This window comes from Magnolia sinica, chromosome 3 (assembly GCF_029962835.1).
Source record: "Magnolia sinica isolate HGM2019 chromosome 3, MsV1, whole genome shotgun sequence".
Taxonomy (NCBI): Eukaryota; Viridiplantae; Streptophyta; class Magnoliopsida; order Magnoliales; family Magnoliaceae; genus Magnolia; species Magnolia sinica.
This window is the reverse complement of record NC_080575.1, coordinates 25,347,789-25,371,365: the sequence shown is the minus strand read 5'-3', so window position 1 is coordinate 25,371,365 and position 23,577 is coordinate 25,347,789. Positions and strand designations below refer to the sequence as shown.

At 40.2% G+C, this 23,577-nt stretch overlaps 1 protein-coding gene across 1 annotated transcript in view; it reads right to left on the bottom strand.

Moving 5' to 3' along the window:
- Positions 1-9,218: 9,218 nt before the first annotated feature.
- LOC131239719 (phosphoglucan, water dikinase, chloroplastic) overlaps positions 9,219-23,577 on the bottom strand; it is a 72,432-nt gene continuing 58,073 nt past the window's right edge. Inside the window, exons 10-19 of the mRNA XM_058237558.1 lie at positions 19,227-19,435; positions 18,985-19,103; positions 18,325-18,395; positions 18,077-18,194; positions 14,147-14,233; positions 13,948-14,034; positions 13,757-13,833; positions 11,776-11,944; positions 11,484-11,595; positions 9,219-10,307 (exon numbers count right to left, since the gene is read on the bottom strand). Coding sequence (XP_058093541.1) covers positions 9,406-10,307; positions 11,484-11,595; positions 11,776-11,944; positions 13,757-13,833; positions 13,948-14,034; positions 14,147-14,233; positions 18,077-18,194; positions 18,325-18,395; positions 18,985-19,103; positions 19,227-19,435 — 1,951 coding nt within the window. The 3' untranslated portion in view covers positions 9,219-9,405. The remainder of the gene's footprint in view (positions 10,308-11,483; positions 11,596-11,775; positions 11,945-13,756; positions 13,834-13,947; positions 14,035-14,146; positions 14,234-18,076; positions 18,195-18,324; positions 18,396-18,984; positions 19,104-19,226; positions 19,436-23,577) is intronic.

The following is a 23,577-nucleotide window of genomic DNA, read 5'->3' as shown; positions in this document are numbered from 1 at the left end:
ACTCATTAGCCTGGCTAGCTAAACTTGTGCATTGACAACCGTACAAAGACAAATGAAACAAGAATTTTGAGTCAAGTGCCGACAAATGAGGTTTGGGTTGGTCGATGATGCTCAAAATCAATGACCGTATTTGGCAGAGGATGAGCTCATTACATTAACATATGATTTATTTATGCCACGGATTCATTAGGATATTTAGTTTCCATTCTCTTTATTTATTGTTATTTGGACTAAATTTATGAATTGTTTATAGTATGACTTTGTCGAGTCACGATTAATTATTTTAGTTAAATAAAGCCCTAAATGGGTGAACATAGATTTTAACATTTTATTATATGATTTGACGTTTTATTATATGATTGTAAATTCTATGGATTGAATATCAATGAAATATGAGAAACCAAGTGAGTGGATGGATGTTAATGTGATGACAACCTAGAATATATTTAATTATACCTCTAAGTAATTGTTTGATAGGTGGATTTATGTACACTTAATGTACAAGTTATGGACCGTAACTCGGGTCTGAGACTGCACACTCTATATTCGAAGTGTGGGGCATGATACTTTTTTATGAGAAGATGACATCTAATGAAGATGCTAGTACAATCCGATGGATGGTGCTTTAAGAATAATATTATGACAACAGCAGTGTTTGAGACTTTCTGACGGGAGATATACATGTCATACAAAGCTGCAAGTGGCAGCCGACCGTTTGATGAAAGTCTTAGGCAGACCCGTGTTCATGATGATGAGTGACTTTAAGTTGTTGGGGCACATAATCATCATGTTCATGATGCAATACTAGTGGAAAATTACAAATCACCACCCAAAGATAATGGATCTCGCGATGAGGAGATTGATGATATGATTCTATAGTAAGAAGAATAAAAGGGCGTCAGGCTAGATCGACATAGAGATTTATGAATGAAGGTTAATCTCCCTAGTTTTAATGGGTAACTTCACATTGAAGACTTTGTTAATTATCTTTTTTAAGTTGAGTGATTCCTCGACTATATGGTGATTCCTAAGGAGAAAAAGGTCAAGCTTATGACATACAAGTTGAAGGCCATAACATCGGCTTGGTGGGAGCAACTCCAAATTACTTGAACTAGGCAGATGAAAGCACTCATTCGCACATAGTAGCGGATGAAACAATTGATATGAATATGATTCTTGTCGAGCGACTATGATAAGGTATTGTTCTAGTAATACCAAAATTGTCGATAGGAGAGCCGATCCGTGAGGGATTGTACAGAGGAATTCTATTACCTACTCATGAGAAATGATCTGGCCGAGATTAAGTAAGCTGCCATATTTATTGGCATTTTACGTATGGAGGTCTAGGATCGGATCCAGATGTAATCTGTGTGGATGATTAATGAAGCACTCAAATTGGCCACCTGAACAAATATACAAGTGGAGCGTTCTAATACATGAAACTTTATTTAAAATAGAGTAATTGCTTCTAGATTGTCGCATGATGCATCACAATTCCGAGGAAAGGAACCTATTGGGGGAGTCCTCGACCTCCTCTAACTGCGAACCGAGATTTGGAGAGTGGTCAGTGTAGTCCTCATAAAGCAACAACTGCTGCCGCCAATCTAAGTAAAATCCTTAACCCCTGCGATCTGCCTCTACCAGAGAAGTGTTATTGATGTAACTAACTTTGTCACCAATCTAATACGTGCCCTCAGAGACAGACGATTAACCTAGCTATTAATGATGTGAGAGCAAAAGATGCAGAGGATGATTGAGAAATCAGTAATGCTAAGCACGCCGAGAATGATGAAGAATGAGATAAATGGACGCATACAGATTGCGGCGTGTCTCTGATCGTGAGAAAGCTGTCGTATACACCAAAAAAGGAAGTAGATCTATAACAACACAACATCTTTTGAACGAGGCGTACTGTAAATAAAAAAGTATGATGTGATCATAGATAGAAGGAGCAATGAAAATATCGTATCAAAGATTATAGTGGAGAATTTGCAGCTTAAGACATAAAAAGCACATATCTTCGTATACAATTGGATGAATCAAGAAGATCAATAAAACAAAGGTAACCGAACGATGTTGTATTTCCTCCTCCATTGAAAAGTACTATAAGGACAAAATAATGTGTGACGTAGTTGATATGGAGGCCTGTCACATATTACTTGGTCGACCATGGCCATATAACGTAGGTGCCACACATAGAGGTTGAGATAATATATATGTTTTTATCAAGGATGGTAGAAAAATTATACTCGCTCTCATGGGACCGGATAACTAACCCGAGACTTCTAAAGTGGAGGGGCGGTCCCTCCTAACCATACAAGATTTCATAAAAGAATCCGAGGGTACATGAGAAGTATATGCACTGGTCGTAAAATGGAAAGAAGTAGAGCCCTTGAATATTCCTGAGAAGTTAAGACCAGTGTTACAAAAATTCAAGAAAATCATGCCCGATAAACTCCCTGATGGGTTGTCCCCCATGTGGGATATTCAACATCATATTGACCTTGTCATGGGGGCAAGTTTGCCCAATTAACCTCATTATCGGATGAGTCCAAAAGAATACAAAATATTACAAGGAAAAGTGGAGAAACTGATTTATAAAGGACTGGTGAGAGACAGCATAAGCTCATGTGTTGTTCTAGCTTATTTGGCACCCAAGAAGGATCAGAGCTGGTGCATGTATATTGACAATCAAACCATAAACAAAATAATTATGAAATATCGATTTCCTATACCACGACTTGCCAACATAGTAGACATGCTGAAGGTGTAAAGATATTTTTCAAACTGGATATAAGGAGCGGTTACCATTAGATCTGTATTAGGCCAGGTGACGAGTGGAAACCAATCTTTAAGACTAAAGAGGGCCTACACGAGTGGTTGGTTATGCCATTTGGACTCTCAAATGTGCCTAACACATTTATAATGTTAATGAACCATGTTCTGAAACCGTTTATTGGGAAATTTTTAGTAATTTATTTCAATGATATTATGATTTACAGCCATAGTGAGGCAGGTCATATGGAGTATTTCAGGCAGGTGCTTCAAGTGCTTACAGAAAATAAATTATACATTAATATGAAAAATTGTAATTTTCTGACAAATAACCTCATATTGTTGGGTTTCGTGGTGACATCCACGGGATTCGTGTGGCCAAAGAAAAGGTGAAAGCCATCAAAGAGTGGTTGATCTCAAAAAGTATTCATGAAGTTCGAAGTTTTCACAGGTTGGTGACTTTCTATCATTGGTTCGTGAGAAACTTTAGTACCATTATGGTCCTTATTACTGATTATATTAAAAAAAGGTCAATTTCATTGGACTAAAGAGGCAGACAGAAGCTTTGCAAAGATTAAAGAACGATTGTCTATCGCCTTGGTCCTTGTGCTCCCTAGCTTGGACAAGCTATTCAAGGACGACTGCAATGTTTCTTATGTGGGTATTAGAGGCGTGTTGTTACAAGAGGGAAAGCCGGTAGCTATTTATGGTGAGAAGCTAAGTGAAGCTTATAAGAAGTGGTCGAAATAAGAGCTTGAGTTATATACAGTTATCCAAGTTTTATGGCATTGGAGACAATATCTGATCCAGATGAAGGTTATCTTCTATACAGACTGTTGATGCCAGAATCTGGTCAATCCTACTTTCCCTCCTGCTAGTTCGTAGCACACCAGCAAAATAGTGAGACACTGTGGGCGTCGGTTATGGTCAAGGACCCTCCAATGCATAAGTCAAGGTAGGCACACTATGGGTGTAGTTGGGTTAGGGTAGTTGTGCATACCTTTCTCTTGAGTCGGGTGTCTATTTATAGGCCTTCTGGACCACTTATGTGCCGTAGTGAATTTGTTTAGGGAGACCCATATCATATAATGAATCTACCCCAGATATATCACACCTTGATCAGTGTGATCTTCGGCCAAGATCTCGCAGGGCGATCTCGCCCATATTCAGTGGTGATCTTCTAGGATACTTCCTATTTTGAGGTAGTGGTTGGCATTGGGGGTTGAGGTAGATGGACGAGGCCAACCTCTGAGTTTGAGGTCATGGTCGTCCCTCAAGGTGGTACATGAGGTCAAGTTGATATCCTGACTCTTCACATTGGGGTGTTTTCCCTGATCTCCCCGTTTTATTCCAAGTTTTAGGTCAGTCCGATTTTACTTATAACATATACCATCGGCCTTCAAATATATTAACAGTCAAGGTAATATCAATCGTGTGCATGAGATGGATTTCTTTCTTCTAGGAATTCACGTTCGTGTTGAAGCATAAACGAAGGTAACAGAAAAAAGTTGTTGATACACTTAGTAGACGAGCGGCCTTACTGGTTACCATAAGTAATGAAGTCATGGGGTTCGGGTGCCTTTAAAAGTTATATACATATGACAATGACTTGAAGGATGCATGTGCTAGATGTTAGGCAGGTCAGTTGAGTGACCTGCATATCCAGAACGATTTTCTCTTTAAAGGAAATCAGTTATGCATTCCAAGGAGTTCACTACGAGAGTGCATCATTTAGGATTTACATGGCGATGGCCTCTGTGGTCACCTTGGATGGGACAAGAAGATAGCCCTTTTGAAGGAACACTGGTTCTGGCCACAGTTAAAAAGGAATGTTAGGAAAGCAGTGTAGATGTGTCATACATGCCAAATATCTAATGGGCAGTCACAGAACATAGGCCTGTCCACCCCTTTATTTGTACCTGATGGCCCTTGGGAGGACTTGTCCATAAACTTCATACTAGGTATTCCACGGACCCAGTGAGATATGAATTTAGTATTTGTGGTGGTTGACAGGTTCTCCAAGATGGCCGACTTCATATCATGTAAAAAGACTATCGATGCGACCTATGTAGCTAATCTATTCTTTAAAGAGATCATTCGATTATATGGTGTCCCCAAGATGATTACCTCTGATCGCAATATCAAGTTCCTTAGTAAGTTCTGGAGGACTTTATGGTGATGATTTGACACCACATTATAGTTTAGCAGTGATTACCACCCCCAGACAGATGAACAAACAGAAGTGGTAAATTGTACGCTCGGGAAACTCATACGTTGTATCTCTGGTGATAACCCTAAATAGTAGGATCTTACTCTGGCTTAGGTGGAGTTCACCTTTAACAACATGTAGAATCAGTCCACCGGCAAGTCCTCATTCGAGATTGTGTACAGTCGAGTTCCCAAGCACTCACTCGACTTGGTCCTGTTGCCTAAGTTACTGGGAATGAGTATTGCTACAACAAATATAGCAGACTGAATTGCTTCTATGCATGCCAATATTAAAAGTAAAAAATAAAAAAAATTTGCAGGCATCCAACGCCAAGTACAAAGAAAAGGTGGACAAACATCAGCGCTGGAAGGTTTTTGAAGTAGGGGATAATGTGTTGGTTCACATCCGCAAAGAGTGATCTCTGACGAGTACGTATAATAAGCTAAGAAATAAGAAATAGGTCCAGTCCTGATACTTGGGATAATCAGTGATAATGCCTATGTCGTTGATCTTCCTGAGGACCTAAAGACCCCGAGAACGTTTAATATGGTAGATCTATATGAGTATCATAAGTTGAGTATGATAGATAACTCGGGGATGAGTTTTTTTTTTTTTTTTTTAATGGAAGGGATTGATGTAGAGCAGGCCACACACTTATTCCTAGCCCAAATGGACTGAAAAAAGCCCAAACGGAAGTGGACTTAATCCATTAGATCTCAGCCCAGTCCTACGTGAGACATGAAGTAATTAGGCCCTAAGAACGTCTAGATTGAAGAAATTCTTTTTGGATTGAGAAAAATTGCCATTCAAAGTGCAAAATATAAATGAACCATAACTTTTGATTCAAAATGAGCTACGGGATGCACAACTTATGAATTTTGACTGAAACAGGCCATTTGGGGCTAACCAACCATTATAAGTGGGTCACGTTGCTTTGTTTCACGAGAAAATGAATTATTCCTATTCAAATTTTTTGTTTTTCGAAAAACTTATTATTTTTAGTAAGTTTTAGATTAAGAGTATATTTTCCATCTTAAAGTTTTAATGTGTGATGTCTTCTTAGTATTTACTTCTTATCATGCCAAAAATTATCTTGCGCAATTAGATTATGACTTTTTATTTTTAGTAAGTTTTAGAATTTTAGAAAAGTTTTAACGTATTTGCATGGGGACTCTTAATTAGAATTACGTTTTGCTATTTAAAGCCTTGGAATCTCATTTGAGAGACAGACTTCATTGAAGTATTTTTGATTTTCTGCTTCTCTAGTGGATTCGAGAGCCATTACACCTTGTGAATTCAAGATTCATATCACGTAAAGGAGACAGTGTTCTTCCTCTTTACCTTTCTCATCACCTTATCACGATCTCTCCAGCGTCACAACCACTACTGTGGCAGAGGCAGTGGGCAGTCTCCTTGCCACCATGGCCGAGGAGTGTCATGGTTGTGGCAGTTTAATGCTGTTGTAGCTATGGCGGCAACTGCCAAGTATCAGTTTAGTGCCAAGTAAAGCGGAGATGGGTGATGATGCAATAGGAGCTGCGATTTGCAGCAATTTGCTATTGCTACTCGTGCAGCAATAGCCGCGTGGAGCAGCGATGGACAAGTGTTGCAGCAGTAACATCTGCTGGGAGTGTCAATGAGAAAAGTGAGTGCAGCGGTAAACACTATGGAGATAGAGGGAGAGCTATAGAATCCTCTGCTCTAATATTATATTAAAATAGAAAATTAGGGTTCATGTGGTTTTTCAAGCCCTCCTTATTTATCTAGACAATGAAAACATAGCAGGGCCAAAGCACACAAACAAATCCCAACTAGGGCATGGGCAAAAGGCCAACATAGACAAAAGGCCCATCGACAGTAGCCACATATGATGATAGCACTAAATCAATTTGGACTATAGTGCCACAGTGCTATCCCTTTCAAGTGAAGCTGAACAAGCATATATGGCCTTTTGTTATAAAACATAAAGCTAAACAACCATATATGTGACCTTGATAGTCACTTCTACAGGTAGCACCGCATCATCTCAGGCCAAAGCACCATAAGCATCATTCACTTTACATTAGTGGCACCACCTCGTTTCAAGCTTAAGTAGTCTCAAACTATTGAAGTACTGACTCTCCAACAAACGCCCTATCTTCTTTTAGCCAAGCTTAAGCTTTAATGCCAGCATTGCTACACATAGCACCACAGAGTCAAGCACTACTTATATTGCCATTGTTTCTCCATCTGCCAACTCACTTATAGGTGTGCATTAGTTATCTCCCTCAACTAATCAGGAAGCGCGCATAATCTTATAACAATCTAACCACTAAAAATGAGAAAGAACAACCTTTTGAGTGGGAAATTAACCCTTGAAGGCTTATATAAACTTCCACATGGCCTTAATTTGAAACATATATTTGGATATTGAGGAATTTGGTGCAATGCTCTCTCAGGTGAGCTTTGCATGAACTAATCTTCATAGTCATCATCCTTCTAGCCTCCCTAACCAAGCTGGTAATGTCCGCGCTGTTAGAAGACTGATAACGGCTATCTACGCTTATGGCTATATTGGATATATGAAGCCTACACCTCGCTGGATAGATTGCATGCTTGATGGTATTATACTAATGCCTTTTAGCTGCATGACAAGCTTTGATGCCTCAATAGCTATGAAATCCTGAAGTCCAACTATTTAAAGTTCCTTGACATTCGGTGCTAGCGAGATACTTCAATCATCTCATCAAACATCTGATAGATATTCGTTATTGTTGTTACACAGTGCACACACGTGGTAATAAGACATGCATATATGCTGCATTGTATCATGCATAACATTTTCATCTTACTAGTTTATTGGTTTTCTACCTTTTAATTAAGGACTTTTATTCAATAACAAAATTCTGTTTTGATGGGGTAAGAAAACATGCCTAACTAAATATTTTTATTCTTCTTCCTTTTCTTTTTTTAGTGCACCAGGCCCTTGCAGTAGTGCAAGGCATGGGCAACGCTTGAGGGCCCAGCAAGCGATTGTGGTGGGCCCATCCCCACAAGAAATTAATTTAATATCATGTGATCCAAATAAGACGAGAATTTGCTGATTGATGATGCAAGGCTAACCAACTGTGACCAACTAATGGACGGGCAAGTGTTTCTTGAGGTGGTCTGTAGCTCAAAGATTACACTAATCAAGTTTTTATAACCATTTCATTCACACCCCTAAACAGGCAATGAATTGCATGCCTTCAAACTTATTAGTCACCATCTTAGACTTACACCTCCAAAGAGGTACCCCACTTATTGGATGGCCCAAACCTGTTGCCATCTCCACTAATCAATAGTTTCAAGGGTTGATTACAGGTAGCAACAGGGAAACGGATTGGCTACTCCCCCTGCTACTAACCCGGTGGCTGGTGCTCGGTGCACTGTGGGCCCCACCATGGTGTATGCGTTTCATCCATACCCTTCATCCATTTTTACAGATCATTTTAGGGCTTGATCCCAAAAAATGAGAGGGATATAAATCTCAGGTGGACCACACCACAGGAACACAATAGTGATTGGATATCCACCATTAAAATCCTCCTAAGGCCCACTGTACTGTTTATTGGACATCCAATCTGTTGATTAGGTCATACAGACCTAGATGAAGGGGAAAAAACAAAGATCAACTTGATCCAAAACTCGCATGACCCCCAAAAATTTTTTAATGGTCGAAAAACTTTTTAATGGTCTACGTTCATTCACCATTGTTTTCTGTAATGTGGTCCACTTGACATTGGGATATACCTCATTTTTCATCTCATTCCATAAAATGATCTAGAAAAATAGGTGGACAGCATGGATGAAACACATACATCATGGTGGGTCCCACCGAGCACCAACCACCAGCCATTGGCCGGTAGCAAGGGGAGTAGCCAATCCGTTTCCTAGCAACAGGTGCACTCGTGCACCTCACTCGACCTTTAAAGATCCACTTCCATTACCGCAATTGATCGCCAGCAATCTCAAATTGGGATATGCATAGAATATAATGAAATAGGAGGTTCCCTACGAATTGAGGCAAGGAACAGAGCCAGCCACTATGAAGTAGTTGGAGTTAACGAAGAAAGTGGTGCTTACGTGCTGCTTAGCAGAGGTTTAGTCGAAGACTGAGAAGGGAAGGAGGAATTTGCTCTACCTCCGATAGGGCATCCTTAGCACAGGCACTGCTTATCAGAAACACAGGTTTGTGATGCAGATACAAATGGTGTGTTTTCATTGCATTGCCCCGATCTCTTATTCATGGATTTTCATTATGAAATATCACATTTTTTTCCCAGTCTGTTGAAGGTTGAGAGAACACATTATCATGCATTCCTGCGCGTTACATTTTTGATCGGACAAGATTACACGTGTACAAGGTGGGTGAAAGATAAACACCAAACATGAAGCTTTTATTATGGCTGGGGTCGTGTTTGCACTATGAATACGTCTTTGCCAACGATGCACCCTTCAACATCCTGTGGGCCCCCAAAGTTTTGCTCAAGATAGAAACCGATGGCGCAGAGGCGCTGGCCTACCTGCCGACGGAAGATGGGGTCCACTGTCAATGGCTTTTTGCTGTAATCCACAGTTAATCGGATGACTTCCCCATCTGCAGGCCCAGAACTGAGCACCAACAGCTCTTCACTGAAGTTTGCAAATGCTAGGGTGCTCACTTTACCATCAAACTTTCCAGAAGAGAGTCGCCAGGGTGTGCCCCTTGTGCCCGAAGCAAGCGTTTCACCAAGACCAGGTGCAACTTCAGCCTCGACCAACGTGTGGTCACGGCTCGTTGGGCTGAGCGTGTGGAGCACAAAGGATAGTTCTGGTGACAGCATTTCCTGGACCAGAACAGCCATCGTCGCATCTTTCTGTGGCACACCAGCAGCTCGGCGGCTTAGAACTGCCCTCCTGGTGTACAATGAAGCCCATACCCGGCCCACTGCATCTCCAAATACCACAGGATTCGAAGGGCTCACATTCGGGATCGAATCGTACAGTCCAGCAGCTGACATGCCAGCCAAGTCCTCAACGTTGGCACTTGAGCGAACAATTAGGCGGCCATTGGTGGGAAAGATTTTCACTATGCTTTCAATGATTTTCTCAGATGGATGCTGAGCTGAGACCAGAGCCTGGAGTTGGCTGCATGCTCTGTCAAGTTCGCCACCTTCAATTTTGGCAGTCTCTATCTGTTCTATGAGGGAATAGAAGTTTTCCAAGGATCCACTTTTCTGTAATGCTAATTCCATTGATCCAAACGGTATCACTGCCCCTGCAGGAACGCGAAATGAAGCTGGGATGCCTTGGTCACTGTAAACTGCAATTACAGGAAAGAAAGACACTACAAATTAGATGTTAGAACAACATAATCAGAAGCTAATGATACTGTAACCCCCTCATGTGCAAAATTATTGAAGATCTCCTTTACAATCAAATATTTCCATCGAGTTGTGTGATTGTACGTGTAATAGCATCAACTATGACAAGAACATGGTATCGATCCCTAGTGGAGGTGGCTAACATGGGAGTGCGTGTACTGACATGGGTGTGTACTAACAACCTAACCCAAAAAAAAATAATAAAAAAAAAAAAATCTATAACAAGAACACCAGTGAACCAATTGTTGCAATTTCTCAGGATGCCCTCTTTTAGATTCTAGTTCTATTTCTTAGTTCAAGAGATCCCTTTTAGCAACGGGTATAAATGAATTAGTAGATTTGTTCTGCCCAAAATGGGAATGATAGCTTCTTATACATAGAGAATATACAGTTATTTTTCTCTGGTTTCATTCATTTATTTATACTCGCAAGAGTATTCCAGTCATTCGAGAAAATCAAAAGTGCAACCAAAGTTTCTTGAGATTCAAAGAATTGAAATTTTGAAACAGAGGCTAATTCCATGAGTTACAAAATAGAGAAATTTGCATTCTGTAGACAATAAAATATTGCAGTACATATCATGCGAAAAAACTATCTTCTTACACATTATAATGACTTTTTTAAGGTTTTATTATTTTACACTGCATATTGTTGAGATTTTGAGGCATATAATTGATTGATGAAGGGCTTGTTTGGATGGTGGGAAAAGAAAAGAAAAGAAAGGAAAATGGATGACTTTCCCATGATGGGGCGTTTAATAATGTTTTGGATAGCAAAGGAAACATTGGATGGGAGAAAGCAATCATAACCCAAACATCATAGTTAAATTCTCACACATGAAATACGAGGCAACTTTTGTGAGAGATTTATTTGGATTTCCACTTGTCATCCAAACAAGACCCCAAAATGCGATTCACAGGAATCCATGCTCATAGGAAATCATCACAGTTTTCTTTTCTTTTCCTTTCCCGCCATCCAAACAGGCCTTAGGTGTTACTTTGGAAAACACAAAATGAAACTGAGATAATACTCACAAGGAAACAGCGGACAATTCTTAGAGAAATTAGCAGATGAGCAAACATTTCTCAGGATGTACCACCAAGAAGTAAATATACCTTTCTCAGATAGCATTGCTAAAGAAGCAAGGTGACCGCAAGAAGCTGCCTTTGCACCGGATGTGTCAGTAGTCGCATCTGCAAGATCCAGAACTCCATCTGTAGCAGGACCCTAGATAAGAAGCAGTGTGGGGACTATCAGAATCACAATTTAATTTGTAGCTCAAGAGCAGTATCCGGAAGAATAGGGGCAAGAGAACAAATAAGCAAATTATGCAAAAATATTAAATAGTAGATATAAAAATAAGGAATATAGTTCAACATGGTCTGGTTGGAACACTACAGATGGTACCTGATATGACTTGGATGCTTTGACCGCAGACCAGGAAGAAGCTTCCTTTCGCTGGTCTTCTATTTCGAATGGAGTTCCATTGCTTGATACATTCTTCACAGGCAAATCATCTTTTTTATTACCAGACAATGAAGCAGATAGCTCAACCCCTGTGGATGATGCATCCAATCTATGGAGTACCCCCCACACACACATGATGTCAGAAATTCAACCATTGAATCAACATGAAAGAAAAAATTATTTTCTTTGGAGATAAATGAATGAACTTGAATTGTGATGCTAAATCAGGAAATAATAAAAATAAGGGTATGTGGAGCTGAAATGACAGATCTTGAGTAGACATCTCATATATATTAAGTGGATGACAAGGAGATATGCTTTTGGGTGTTGTGATGTCACCACATGCCAATGAAACTGAATTTTTTTTTTATTTTTCTTTTTTAAATAAACTCAAGGGAATTTATAAGTCCACAATGCGCCTGGAACAAACTGTTGGGCAATTGGGAGGCAACGTAAGCTCAGGGTCAGCATACAGTGAGGTGGACGTTGAGATGGATGTTCAGGAAGACTGGGAAGGATCAAGAATGACATCGTTTTAAGTAAACTAAGAATAGCCCCAGTAGGAGATGAAATAATGGAAGCCAGTTGAGATGGGTTAGCACTGTGCTACAAAAAATAGGAGATAAACCTCAATAAGGAGAGAAACTTCCTATAATTGTTGAAGGGCTGCAAAGGGCAATGAGGGGAGAACCTTAAATGACTTGGATCATCAAGGTGGTGAGAAGGGATATGAAGACTCATTTATGCATCAAGAATAGGGCCTTAGCATCTAAGGGATGTGAAGGCTTCCTCTGCATACATGGAGTGCTAGCATAAAACATTCCTATTCAAGAGAACACACTTCTGCCGAACTTTTGAAAATGACACAATTCATAATACTGTCTTTGAGATCTGCTATACTGGACTTCCAGTAAATGATCCATGAAGTTCAATCATGCAAGGATTGGATCCCAGTAAGAGGAACCACAAAGATGAGATCACTCCTCCCTCTACACATTGCACATGCACAGTAACAAAAATGCACATTTCACACAAGCACATGTGAAATGGTAACTCGAGATGTTTTGGCATTTAAGCAGGAACCCACTGCAACTGGACTGAAAATCATACTGCATCTTATCCGCGCATTTTCCATTCTGTGACTTGCAGCCCAAGTTTACCAATTGCCAGTGATCTAGATCATGATTCAGTTTTTTTTGGCTCCACATCTTGACTTAAAATCTCAATCCCAACTATTCTAAACACAGGATTTTGAAATCATGGGGAATACATCATGAGAAGGAAAATAAAATGTAATAATGGAAGAAACATGTATGATTATTCGAGAAAGACCAAAAGTGTTTGTGTACATGTAAATGGTCATAAATATAACTAAGAAGTAATTGGTAAAAATTTGTAATCATTATGGTAATTCTCTCCTTGATCAACAACATCTAATAGTTAATAAAATAATGAATGGAACTTTCTTAACAATGAAGATGCTTGCTCAAAATTCCAGCATGCCCAGTTATTGATCTTAAGTTCCAAGTTTCCAATTGAGGCAGTGGCAAGAAAACATACAGACCAGAAGTGGGAGTTGGATGTACAAGAATTCGAAGCATCTTCTGGAAACTTAATTAAAAAAAAAAAAAAAAAGAAGTAAATTTTGGTAGCTCCATAGTGGAGACAGGAACTGATCACCTACAACTGGTTGTAGGTTAACCCTTTTACATAAGCATTGTGATATCTTTCAAGGGTAAAATTGAAAACCAAAATCCTGAAGGCATAAGAAATGAGTTGTATGGTACAACTGGTCGTAGATCTGTAATCAAGGAAGACCAGGAACTTGGTTTGTATATTACCAGTTAAATAATATAGAAGTAAAACTTATTTAAAAAAATCAAAGGACAGTAGATGACAAAAAGAGTTTGAAGAGAATAACCTCACAAACTTCCCATCAAGTTTACGGATGTAAGAAATTTTATCATCATCTTCACAAGTCACAAAGACAACCTCTTCCTGCATGTTGTTGCAAAATATGGTGATTTAGTTGCATGTGTGAGGGAAAAAAAAAGGAAAGAAAAGAAAATGAAGCCATCCTTCCAATTGGTAGGCATAAACTACAAAGCATACTTGTCGGGCCCTAACACCAAGATGTGATAGATGAGGCAGCTCCTGTAAGAGCACCACCCCTACAATGTTACTCCCAGCAGCCTTTACCTGTGGAAATGCATTAACTGTTCGCTCAAAGTTCTACATACTCCCCATTAAAGCTAAAAATTGCAAGCACAGATATCTAGAAGGGTAATAGGAGAAATGAGAGGACTCGAACCTCTTCATCGCCATCAGCTTTGTTGACCACCAAAATAACAGGTCCATTGAGAGATGGTGGTAAAGAACCAGGAACTATATTCTCTACCTGATGTATACAGTACAACCATGGTATGCCATGTAAGATAGAACATCTTTTGGAGCAGAAAAATCATGTGAAGGCCACAGGCATGAGACAGGTAGAAAGAGACCTTCCATGCACTAGCCATGTTCCCATGAAAACAACATTAGTGCGCAAGGCAATTCATCAGAATGAAAACAGCCATTATACGATGCTCGATTGAAAGAAACGGCCCAGCAATGCTACAGATGGAGCCTTTCAGGAAAATAAGTCATTGATCTGGTGGGCCCCATACAGTAAGGGTCATGTCCCAACATCTCCCCCCATAAAATGATCCTAGCCATGACTGATTGGATAACCGATCTCACATGTCTGAACTTAGCAAATGCACATTTGAGAAATGTATAATTCCTCAAATGAAAAAATGAATTTCAGTTGAAAACCTACATTTCAATCAGCACTACAGACTGATGCAAATTCAACTTGAATCCTTGAGGCAAATAATCCTAATTTATACTATCCTTTAGAGAAGAAAAAGTATATCACAATGGTCTGTGTTTTGGGAAACATTATTGCTCTGTTTGGTTCTTTTTATCACTTGTCTATCTTAATTGTACGAAGATTGTGCTGAATGAAGCTATTTAACCTTTCATTCAATTTGTTCTAAATTTGGGAGATATTTCAACTTCGGGTACTCTTAAACCCTAAATATACACATTCTTTGGCTCGAAGCAGCCGATTGTTGAAATCTCTTTCATGTTTGCAAACTGCTTTTTTTTCCCCCTTTCCCTCTTCAGATAGGTAAGCTAAGGTCAAACTCGAGACCACAATGTTCAAAGCGTGGTCTGTCTACCACTGAGCTATGGGGCTCCAATCCAAAATGCAGTCTGTCTACCAATGTTCATGCTGTCTCTACTGCTTAGAGCAACCACAATTCTACAGGCGTGTGTGATTGTAAAGCTTTCAAAGTTACTTGTCTCTCATGTATTGATGAGAGATGGAAAGATATTCCTGTTACATATGAAGATCATAGTATCTATTAAGGTGCCAGAGAAAGTTTTTGTCAGAGTTGGGGATCTCCTGGTGGAAGTAGGAGTGGAGTGAGAGTGGCTGGAGAAGACAGAGAAACAGGCCAGTAATGGCGGACAGCCAGTCAGAGGCAGTGCAGTTGAGAGGAGTGGAGTACAAACTTCGTACTCCAGCGGATCATTGAAAGAAAGAGGAGAGACGTGGCAGGATCAGAGGGGTTGTCAGACACCAGGCAGTTTATGAGAAAGCTGTAGCAGGTGGCGGCTTGTTTGTCAAGTGCAACAAAAAATGACACGTGGCACTTAAAGAGAAGATTTTTTATTTCTCGTCTGAAAACGGACGGGGACAGTAGGGATGGGGCACATGGCAATGCTCAAAGCTCTCTTGAAGTAGGGGAGGAGCTCGAGACAGAGGTTCAGGTGGTCGAACCTGAGGTTTGGTTGCCTCATGTCAGATTGGCTCCAAGCCTGTTCGGTCAGATCCAAGAGGCAGTGGCATTTGGCAGCTCAGCTTTAAAGAAAGGGGCATGTGTTGAAAGGAGGCATTGGAGGGGCCAGCAGCTGGGCAGAGAAGCACATGTCGAAGGGACAGCGCATGCTCCCACATGTGTGCCTTCCACTTTAATCACACATGGGAGCGGGCTTACAAGGGCAGTGAGATGGATTATTTTCTATTCAACAAACTCTCAAACCAAGGGAATTCGTGCTTTTGACAGACGTCTTCGACAGTGATCCTGCTTCATCACTGAGGTCTTCTTTTGAGGTGGACAGGAGAGGAAGATGATTGCAGGGGCAACGACCTCTTCATCAAGGTGGCAAAGGCATTGGTTCCTGTAGCTGAGCCAATTGAATTGGAGAATGTGCTGGCAGAGCAGGAAACTCACAGGGATGAAGGAAATGGAAGACGGGAGGAAGTTTTGGAAGTTACTTCACTGCAGGTGGCTGGAGCTGATGATGTTGTTGGGGAAAGTATTGAAGCTTTGCAAGGAAAAAGGCATGGAATGATGAGACACCAACTGAAGCGAGGCTGGCTGCTCAAGTCGAAATTGTTAGGGCCAAGAGATGGACCAGAGAATCTCTGAATCACATCGGAAGACAACTGCAGGTCATGTTTGGGATACAACTGAAGATTACTATGCACCGTTCCAGTCTGTGGAAGCTCATTATGGGATGTGGTGTCTAAAGATTGGTTTCCTATTGATGTTGTTGGGACTACTGGGGCCATATTGGTGGCTCAGGATAGTAGTTTTTGGCAGAAAGAAAATTGGCAGGGACGGAAGTTTTCTATAACAGTGCTGCTGAATGGAATTCCAGGGGTGAGAAGTGGCTATTTACAGCTGTATACAGGCCAAATGCAACAATGCAGAAGGAAGAGTTCTGGACTGAACTAACCAAAGCCCGTGCTAGAGCGGATTCTCTGGTGAGTGAAAATGTCACCAGATTCTCATTTGAGAATCATCAAACAGTAAAATCAACTGCAGTATGTGAGGGTTTTCTGATTACATGGATGCCGATGAGTTGATTGATCTCCCCACAGAAGGTGGGAAGTACACTTGGTCAAATGGTTGGGACTCAGCAGTGATGTCCAGAACTGACATATTTTTATTGTCAGTAGATTGGGTAGATCGGTACCCGCTAGTCCACCTGCATGGGCAGCTGAAACTTATTTCAGATCATTGCCCAAATTTATCTGAAATAGACAGAGGATTGGGGACTGAAACCTTTTAGGTTCAAAGTGTTGTGGCTAGAGGTAGAGGAATTTTCAAGTTTGGTGGAAGAATGGTGGAACTCCTTCAGTGTGGAGGTCTACAAAAGGTTGCAGTTGAGCAGAAAATTGAAACTATTGAAAGAAAAAAAAAAAAGTAAAATATGGAAAAGGGAAGTCTTGGGGAAGAGGAAAATTGACAATAAATTCATTTTGAGTAGTATTCAGGCTCTTGACTTGAAAGCAGAAGAATCAAATCTAAGTGAGGAGATAGCTACTCCGAAGAAGTTGTTGCAAGACTACTTGGCCCGGTTAGAAGAAGAGAAAATGGAAACAAAGATCAAGAGTTACTTGGCTCAAGGAATGAGACAAAAACACAAGGTTCTTCCACAGCATTGCAAGTGCGGGGCCCAGATGCAACAAAATTAGCTTAGTAGTAGTCAGTGGGACAAGGTTTGTAAGTGGTTTGCTTCTAAAGGAGCTTTCTATTGGTTGAAGATTGGAGAAGACCTAAGTTAGATAATCTTCCCTTCAACAGCTTCTCATCTGAAGACACTGCGTCCCTCGAATCCTCCATCTCTGAAGAAGAAGTCAAGGCAGCGATGTTCTCAATGAGTAAGGAAAAGCCCCTGGGCCAGATGGGTTATCTGATGGCATTTTTAAAGGTTTTTTGGAATCTTCTAAAAGGGGCTGTGATGAATTTCATGACGGAATTTTTTGAAAGGGGAGCAGACATTGGGCTTCTTGTAGCCTTCATGCCATAAAAGAATCAAAATAACAGCCCCAGTTATTGCACTCATAAACTTTGATACACGCCATTTTCATACCAAAAGCTTAAAACGAACTTGTGCAGAAGGAAAAATGTGTTAACTATAGGGTGTGATAAAGAATCATAGTTGATAACCCAACACACTTGTTTGGGTCAATCAGAAGAAGGTGCCACTAATTTCCCAGCAAACTGTCCCAGTTGTTTTGTTAATCTCATTAACTTTTTGAGAAAAAAATCACTATAAGATTCAATTTGGCATCCCTCTACAATTCTATGATTCAATTCAAATCAATTTTCAGAACTTTGAAAATTTAGGGATTCATGAAAATAAGCACAGGTGATTCTACTTGACCAATAATTTACAATACCTGTACAAGGGTTCCAACAGCTGTTCCTGGGACAAGAACATCCCATCCTTCGGAACCCAGCACACTTCGTACAGCTTTTAAAAGAAGACTGCAAAGCTTTGAGACCTGAAAAATAACACTGCAGTGATTGCAAGTGATAGTGTCAGATCGATATCACTGATTTTATAAAATGGAAGCACCCGAAAACTCAAGGTGCAACTATAAGCCACTACTGAATATGGTAAATAAGATTACATTAATAGCCATACCCTGCACGAATTTCTGCTTCAGTATATGTTCTTACGCTGTTCTCAGGAATCCCAAGAGCTTTTCCTAGTTTCTGCAACGCCCAAAAAATATGTAAATCAGAAGATATCCAAGTTTTTTCAGGTGTACACACCCCAAGAGAAGCTAAGCCCAAGAGAAGCTGTGTTCATGTGCAAAATCATATAAAAACTCTGATAATACATGCATTCAATTAGCCATCTACTTTCGACAAAAATTATCATGCCATTTCCCAGGCAGTGATCTGGTTTCTTCGACAGGTAAATGCTGTAAAAAGTGAAAAACAAAAAAAAAAAAAAAAAAAAAAAAAAAAGAATCCAAAGATGCAACCCTGCATGACTTCATGATTAAATCCATCTAATATGCTTCACAAGAACGTCTTAACGTATTAGCTAGCAGTGCAAAGTGCATTTTTTATCAAGAAGAAAATGTTGAAGTGATCTATACAAAAGAATATTAATATTATAGTCACACTGAAATTGTTTCTCTGAAACTAACATTGGTAATGACAGTAAAGCGACAGGTACAAGAGACTGACCAGCTGCACTTCAGCACTGACATGCTTGCTAGTATACATGGATGTTAGCATATCAGAACAGAAATTTTCCAATTCTAAACTTTTAACCGGAGAAAACGTTGCGAACCTGGACTTTAGGAGGAAAGATCTGAAGAAGTACTTCAGTATATTCTTCAGTTAATCTCCTGGATCTATCAAAAGTAGCTTTGAGTCTCAATCCCCAAATAGCCTTGCCATCTTCATCACCTGATCAGGTATTAATAGAGCAGGGAAGAGAAAAATATTCTTAGGCGAGCATTCACTCGACCTGAAACTGACTCAAAGAGCAGCTCAAGAACTATGGACCCAACACAAGGACCTAAGGGGCACCTTCTCTTTCAGATAGACCTTTCTGTTGCCATGCAAGAAGCTCACTCTCAATAGCATTACATTCCTCTGACTTCCAACCAGAAAGTCCCACCTGGCGAATGCCAATGATAAGGGCAGCAAGTGGGCTATTCCAGGAACCAACATTCTTTGAACCTGCATTCCGTGCAAGCCAAGATGTCCCTCCCATAGCTTCAAGTGCATTGAGGAATCTATGAAAAGCAAAACCGCACCAAATGTTAGGAAATACATCCATGTCATATTCATGACTAGTACTTAGTTATTACATCTAGAGGCTGGTAGAATACAAATTTGATCCATCCAACAATTCCATATGCATTGCAAGCTATTTGGTTGTCAAATTCGAATGGGGTTGCCATGCAATCAGGGCATGGCTAAATGTTCTATTTCCATGCTGGTCAAACATATCAAGGTTCAAACACAAAAATGAATTGGACATCATACTCAAGAAGAGAATAAGAAGAGTCTGGCGGGGAACAAATCAGCAGTTCCCCATGGTGGTACTACACATAGATTGCATAATTACAGCAGGCCCCCACATCTAATAAGGGAAACTAATATAAATATTACTTGAGTGAATAGGTGACACAACAGCCCTACAGAAGCATATAATTACAAAGACCAATGTTTTATGTATTGGCATCTTACCATGCAATGTAATGCATCCTTGGGATACAAAAATATCGTGGGAAGCATCAGGAAATATCACTTGTAGCGTAATGTATCTAAGTATGAGGGAAACATTGGGGAAACTTTAGGAAAATGGTGGAATTTTTCAATGACCTCAGAAGAAGTTAAACGAGATTAATACTCCCTCCCTCCCTCAAATTGTGGGGAAAAGGTAAATTGCTACGAAAAAAAAAAAAAAAGAAAAAAAGAAAAGAAAAGAAAAGAAAAGAAAAAGAAAAGAAGAAGAAAGAAGAAGAAGAAGAAGAAGAAGAAGAAGAAAACATCCAATAATGACAGCTACCTCCCAAGTGGCATGGTCATAGGAAATACTGCAGATATTGCAAGAAATGTCACAAATGTCGTGGGAGATGTCACAGATATATCGTCATGCATCAATGATAGCATCATTGATACACTTGGATGTATTTGTGTTAGTGGATTACTATAGATCTCTTTATGGAGTCTCTCTAGTAGGCCCTTGAGGAAAGAATGAAGTTGATACAATGGCCATGACGGCTACAGGAGAGTTGTGATACCACGGTTATTGAGTACTAAAATTCCATAATGACTCCATCAGGTTTAGGCTACCTGGGATTAGTTTGTGGTTATCATGTGTGAAGAGAACCGATGACAAGGTAGGATTGCTCAATCTCCACCATTAGGCATCTACTTTATAACTAGATAAAAGCCTAAAGCGATGCTCCAATATAAGAGTGCGGGAGTGAGGAAACGTATGTTTAAAAATATTTTCAAGTATAAACATGTAGGAAGCAGGAGTGGGTGCACGAGTTCGAAGTGCCATTTGAAGCAGGATTGACATCTAATTAGAAGGATCATGCGACTAAGATCTAGCTGCCTATGCCCTTTCACTGCATGGGAGTGTGGATCTTATCTGCATTGGACGGATCACATCAGACCACCAAACACTAGGCCCGTCATGCTTGGCATGGTTGATTTTATCAGGCACCAACTTGGACTAAAACCTGAGGTTACAAAGGGAGATGGCTTTGACCCACCTTTTGACGACACAAAAGCCATTGACAAATGTGTGATTTGGTACATGAATTAAGGTTGGTTAACCCGATGTACTCCAATATGAGATCCACTAATCACGTGGGACTTAGTTTGTGGTTAGATCTTGACAATTTGATACTCCATCAAGCTATAAATACCAAGCCGTCATCTGAAAATGTTTTTAAAAGGTTTTACAGTCGATTTCAACCATTAAATCTTTTGATTTCACCATTAAAATTTTTAACCAAGCTTGATGAAAATCTAATAACCAAATCTTTTTGTGATACACCTCGTGTTTACATGGGACTGGGCCAAGAGTGGGTGCCAATAATAGTGTGTGGATTGGGGCAATGTGGGTGCATGGGGCAGGCAAGGGCATATCAAAGTCCAAAGGGGTTAGGAGTACCATACTGTTAGCAAATGGATGGTACTACAGTCCTACTAGGAAACCCTAACCTACTCCCATATAAGATCGTATCTCCATAGGGGATAAACATCAGAGTCACACACCCCTCCTCCCTTTGACATCCAAAAAAAAAAGGAGGGGGTGGGAGAAAGGAAATGAAAGATAAGAGAAACCCCCTTCTGTCACTCTATTCCATTAACGGTGTGGTCCACCGTATCGACAGTTCTCAATTTCTACTCTTCTACTGCAACCCTATAGTGTGGTAAAAAGAGGACTTGATGTTTATCCCTTCATTGGAGATAAATCAATGATCAATGGAAAAGGAAAGGCATCTTTTCATCATCTCATGGACAAGCAAAGGTATGATCTCAACTATTCGTTTGAGATCTTAGAAACTTCATAAACTTATATGGGGACAAGATCTACAGGTTTAAAATGTAGACTTTGCAAGTTTACTCTTCTGCCTTTCCAAAATTCATTGTTGTTGTTGTTGGTACCATGCAAATTATCAAGTAAGATGCAAAAAGAACAACTTCCCAAAAGTTTTTCGTAATTGGAGTTTCGAAGTTCTAGCCAATGACTACTTTCAATTTAGTGATTGCATGTCCATGAACCATTCTAAAGCATTACCGAATAATAAGTATCGGCAAGTGCACAAACACACACGCATATATACATATACAAGCACACAAAGAGACAGTCTCCTGCACTTGCAATAGATCTTACATGCACACCAATCGGGCCAAACAAGGTGGCCCCAACACGATGTTTTGTTGAACCCACTCTAACCATCAAATGTGTCACATCATATTATGCCTGGAGCCTGAAACTTGGCCCAATCTATGATTTAGGTGGGCCACACCAAGGGAAGCAATTGGGAGCAAACGACCACTCTTGATTTCACTGGGACCCACCTAAATTGGAAAATGGCCTGATTTTTTGCCTAGGCCTAAAATGGGATGACACATAATGATTGGAGTGGATGTCAAATGCACAACAAGGCAAAGCCTATACAAAATCAAGGGGTAGGAATCCCCATCCCAACTATTTCCCTTCGTGTCGGCATGTCACACACCTAAATCACAAATCCACTTGTTTTTTAGGCCCTAAGCCTAATATGGGATGATGCACTTGATGGAAATAGTGGACTTCACATGCACAACACGGCGGACCTTGCACAAAATCAAGGGTGGGCATCCCCCTCATAATTTTGTTCCCTTGGCGTGGCCCACTTGAGTCATGGATCTGTTTGATTTTTGGGCCTTAGGCCTAATATAAGGTGACACACCTGATGATTATAGTGGATTTCACATACACACGATAGTGGAGTAAGTAACAAGGTAGACCACACATGTTTGATCGCACGTAAGGTCTCTTGTGGCACAGCTCACAAGATACCATCTCTCCACACACGTATCATCATTCTAGCCTTGTCTCAGTTATTGGCATTGGATTTACTAATTCTATCCAAGCACATCCAATTATGAATAACCCTTCATCTCCCATTGCATCACCTCGTAATGAATAACCCTTCCTCTGCCACTGTATCACCTCGATTGACGTCCATTTAGGTCTTCGTCTCATCCTCTTTCAAGCCTTCAACCCTAATCAATGTTCCCCTCCTTAAAGGAGGGGTCTCCTGTTAATGCACATGACCAAACCATCTCAATTTCCTCTCCATCATATTATCTCTTATTAGGTTCCTCATGCACTCCTTTAGATAACATAGTTCTTAGTTATATCCATCCTAGTCTTCCCACACATCCATTTCAACATCCACATCTCTACAACCTCTTTTCTTTTGTCTACTCAAGTTGCCTTCTAACCATCAACACTCTGTCCTTATAGCATGGCTGGTCAAGAGTTGCCGAATAAATTTCTCCCATGAGTTTCATAAGCATGAGGCAATCATAGCACTCTAGAGGTAGATCCCCACTTCATCCACCCACCTCTAGTTATATTGGAAACATCTCGATCGATCTCTCCATCCCTTGGTAGAGACAAGCTAATGGAACAAGTCACTTTTGGGAATCTCCTATACATCAGTTTTATTTATATATGTATATAGGTCTCAAGTCAAACTGTTTGGACATAAGTTACAGTCCATCCAACGGAAACTTCCAACATATCATATGCGTGCGATATCCAACCCTTCTAATAGGTATATATAGACATGCATGAACACACACACACACGCACACATACACACTACATGTTGCTGTGTGTGGACAGATTGAGAAAAGA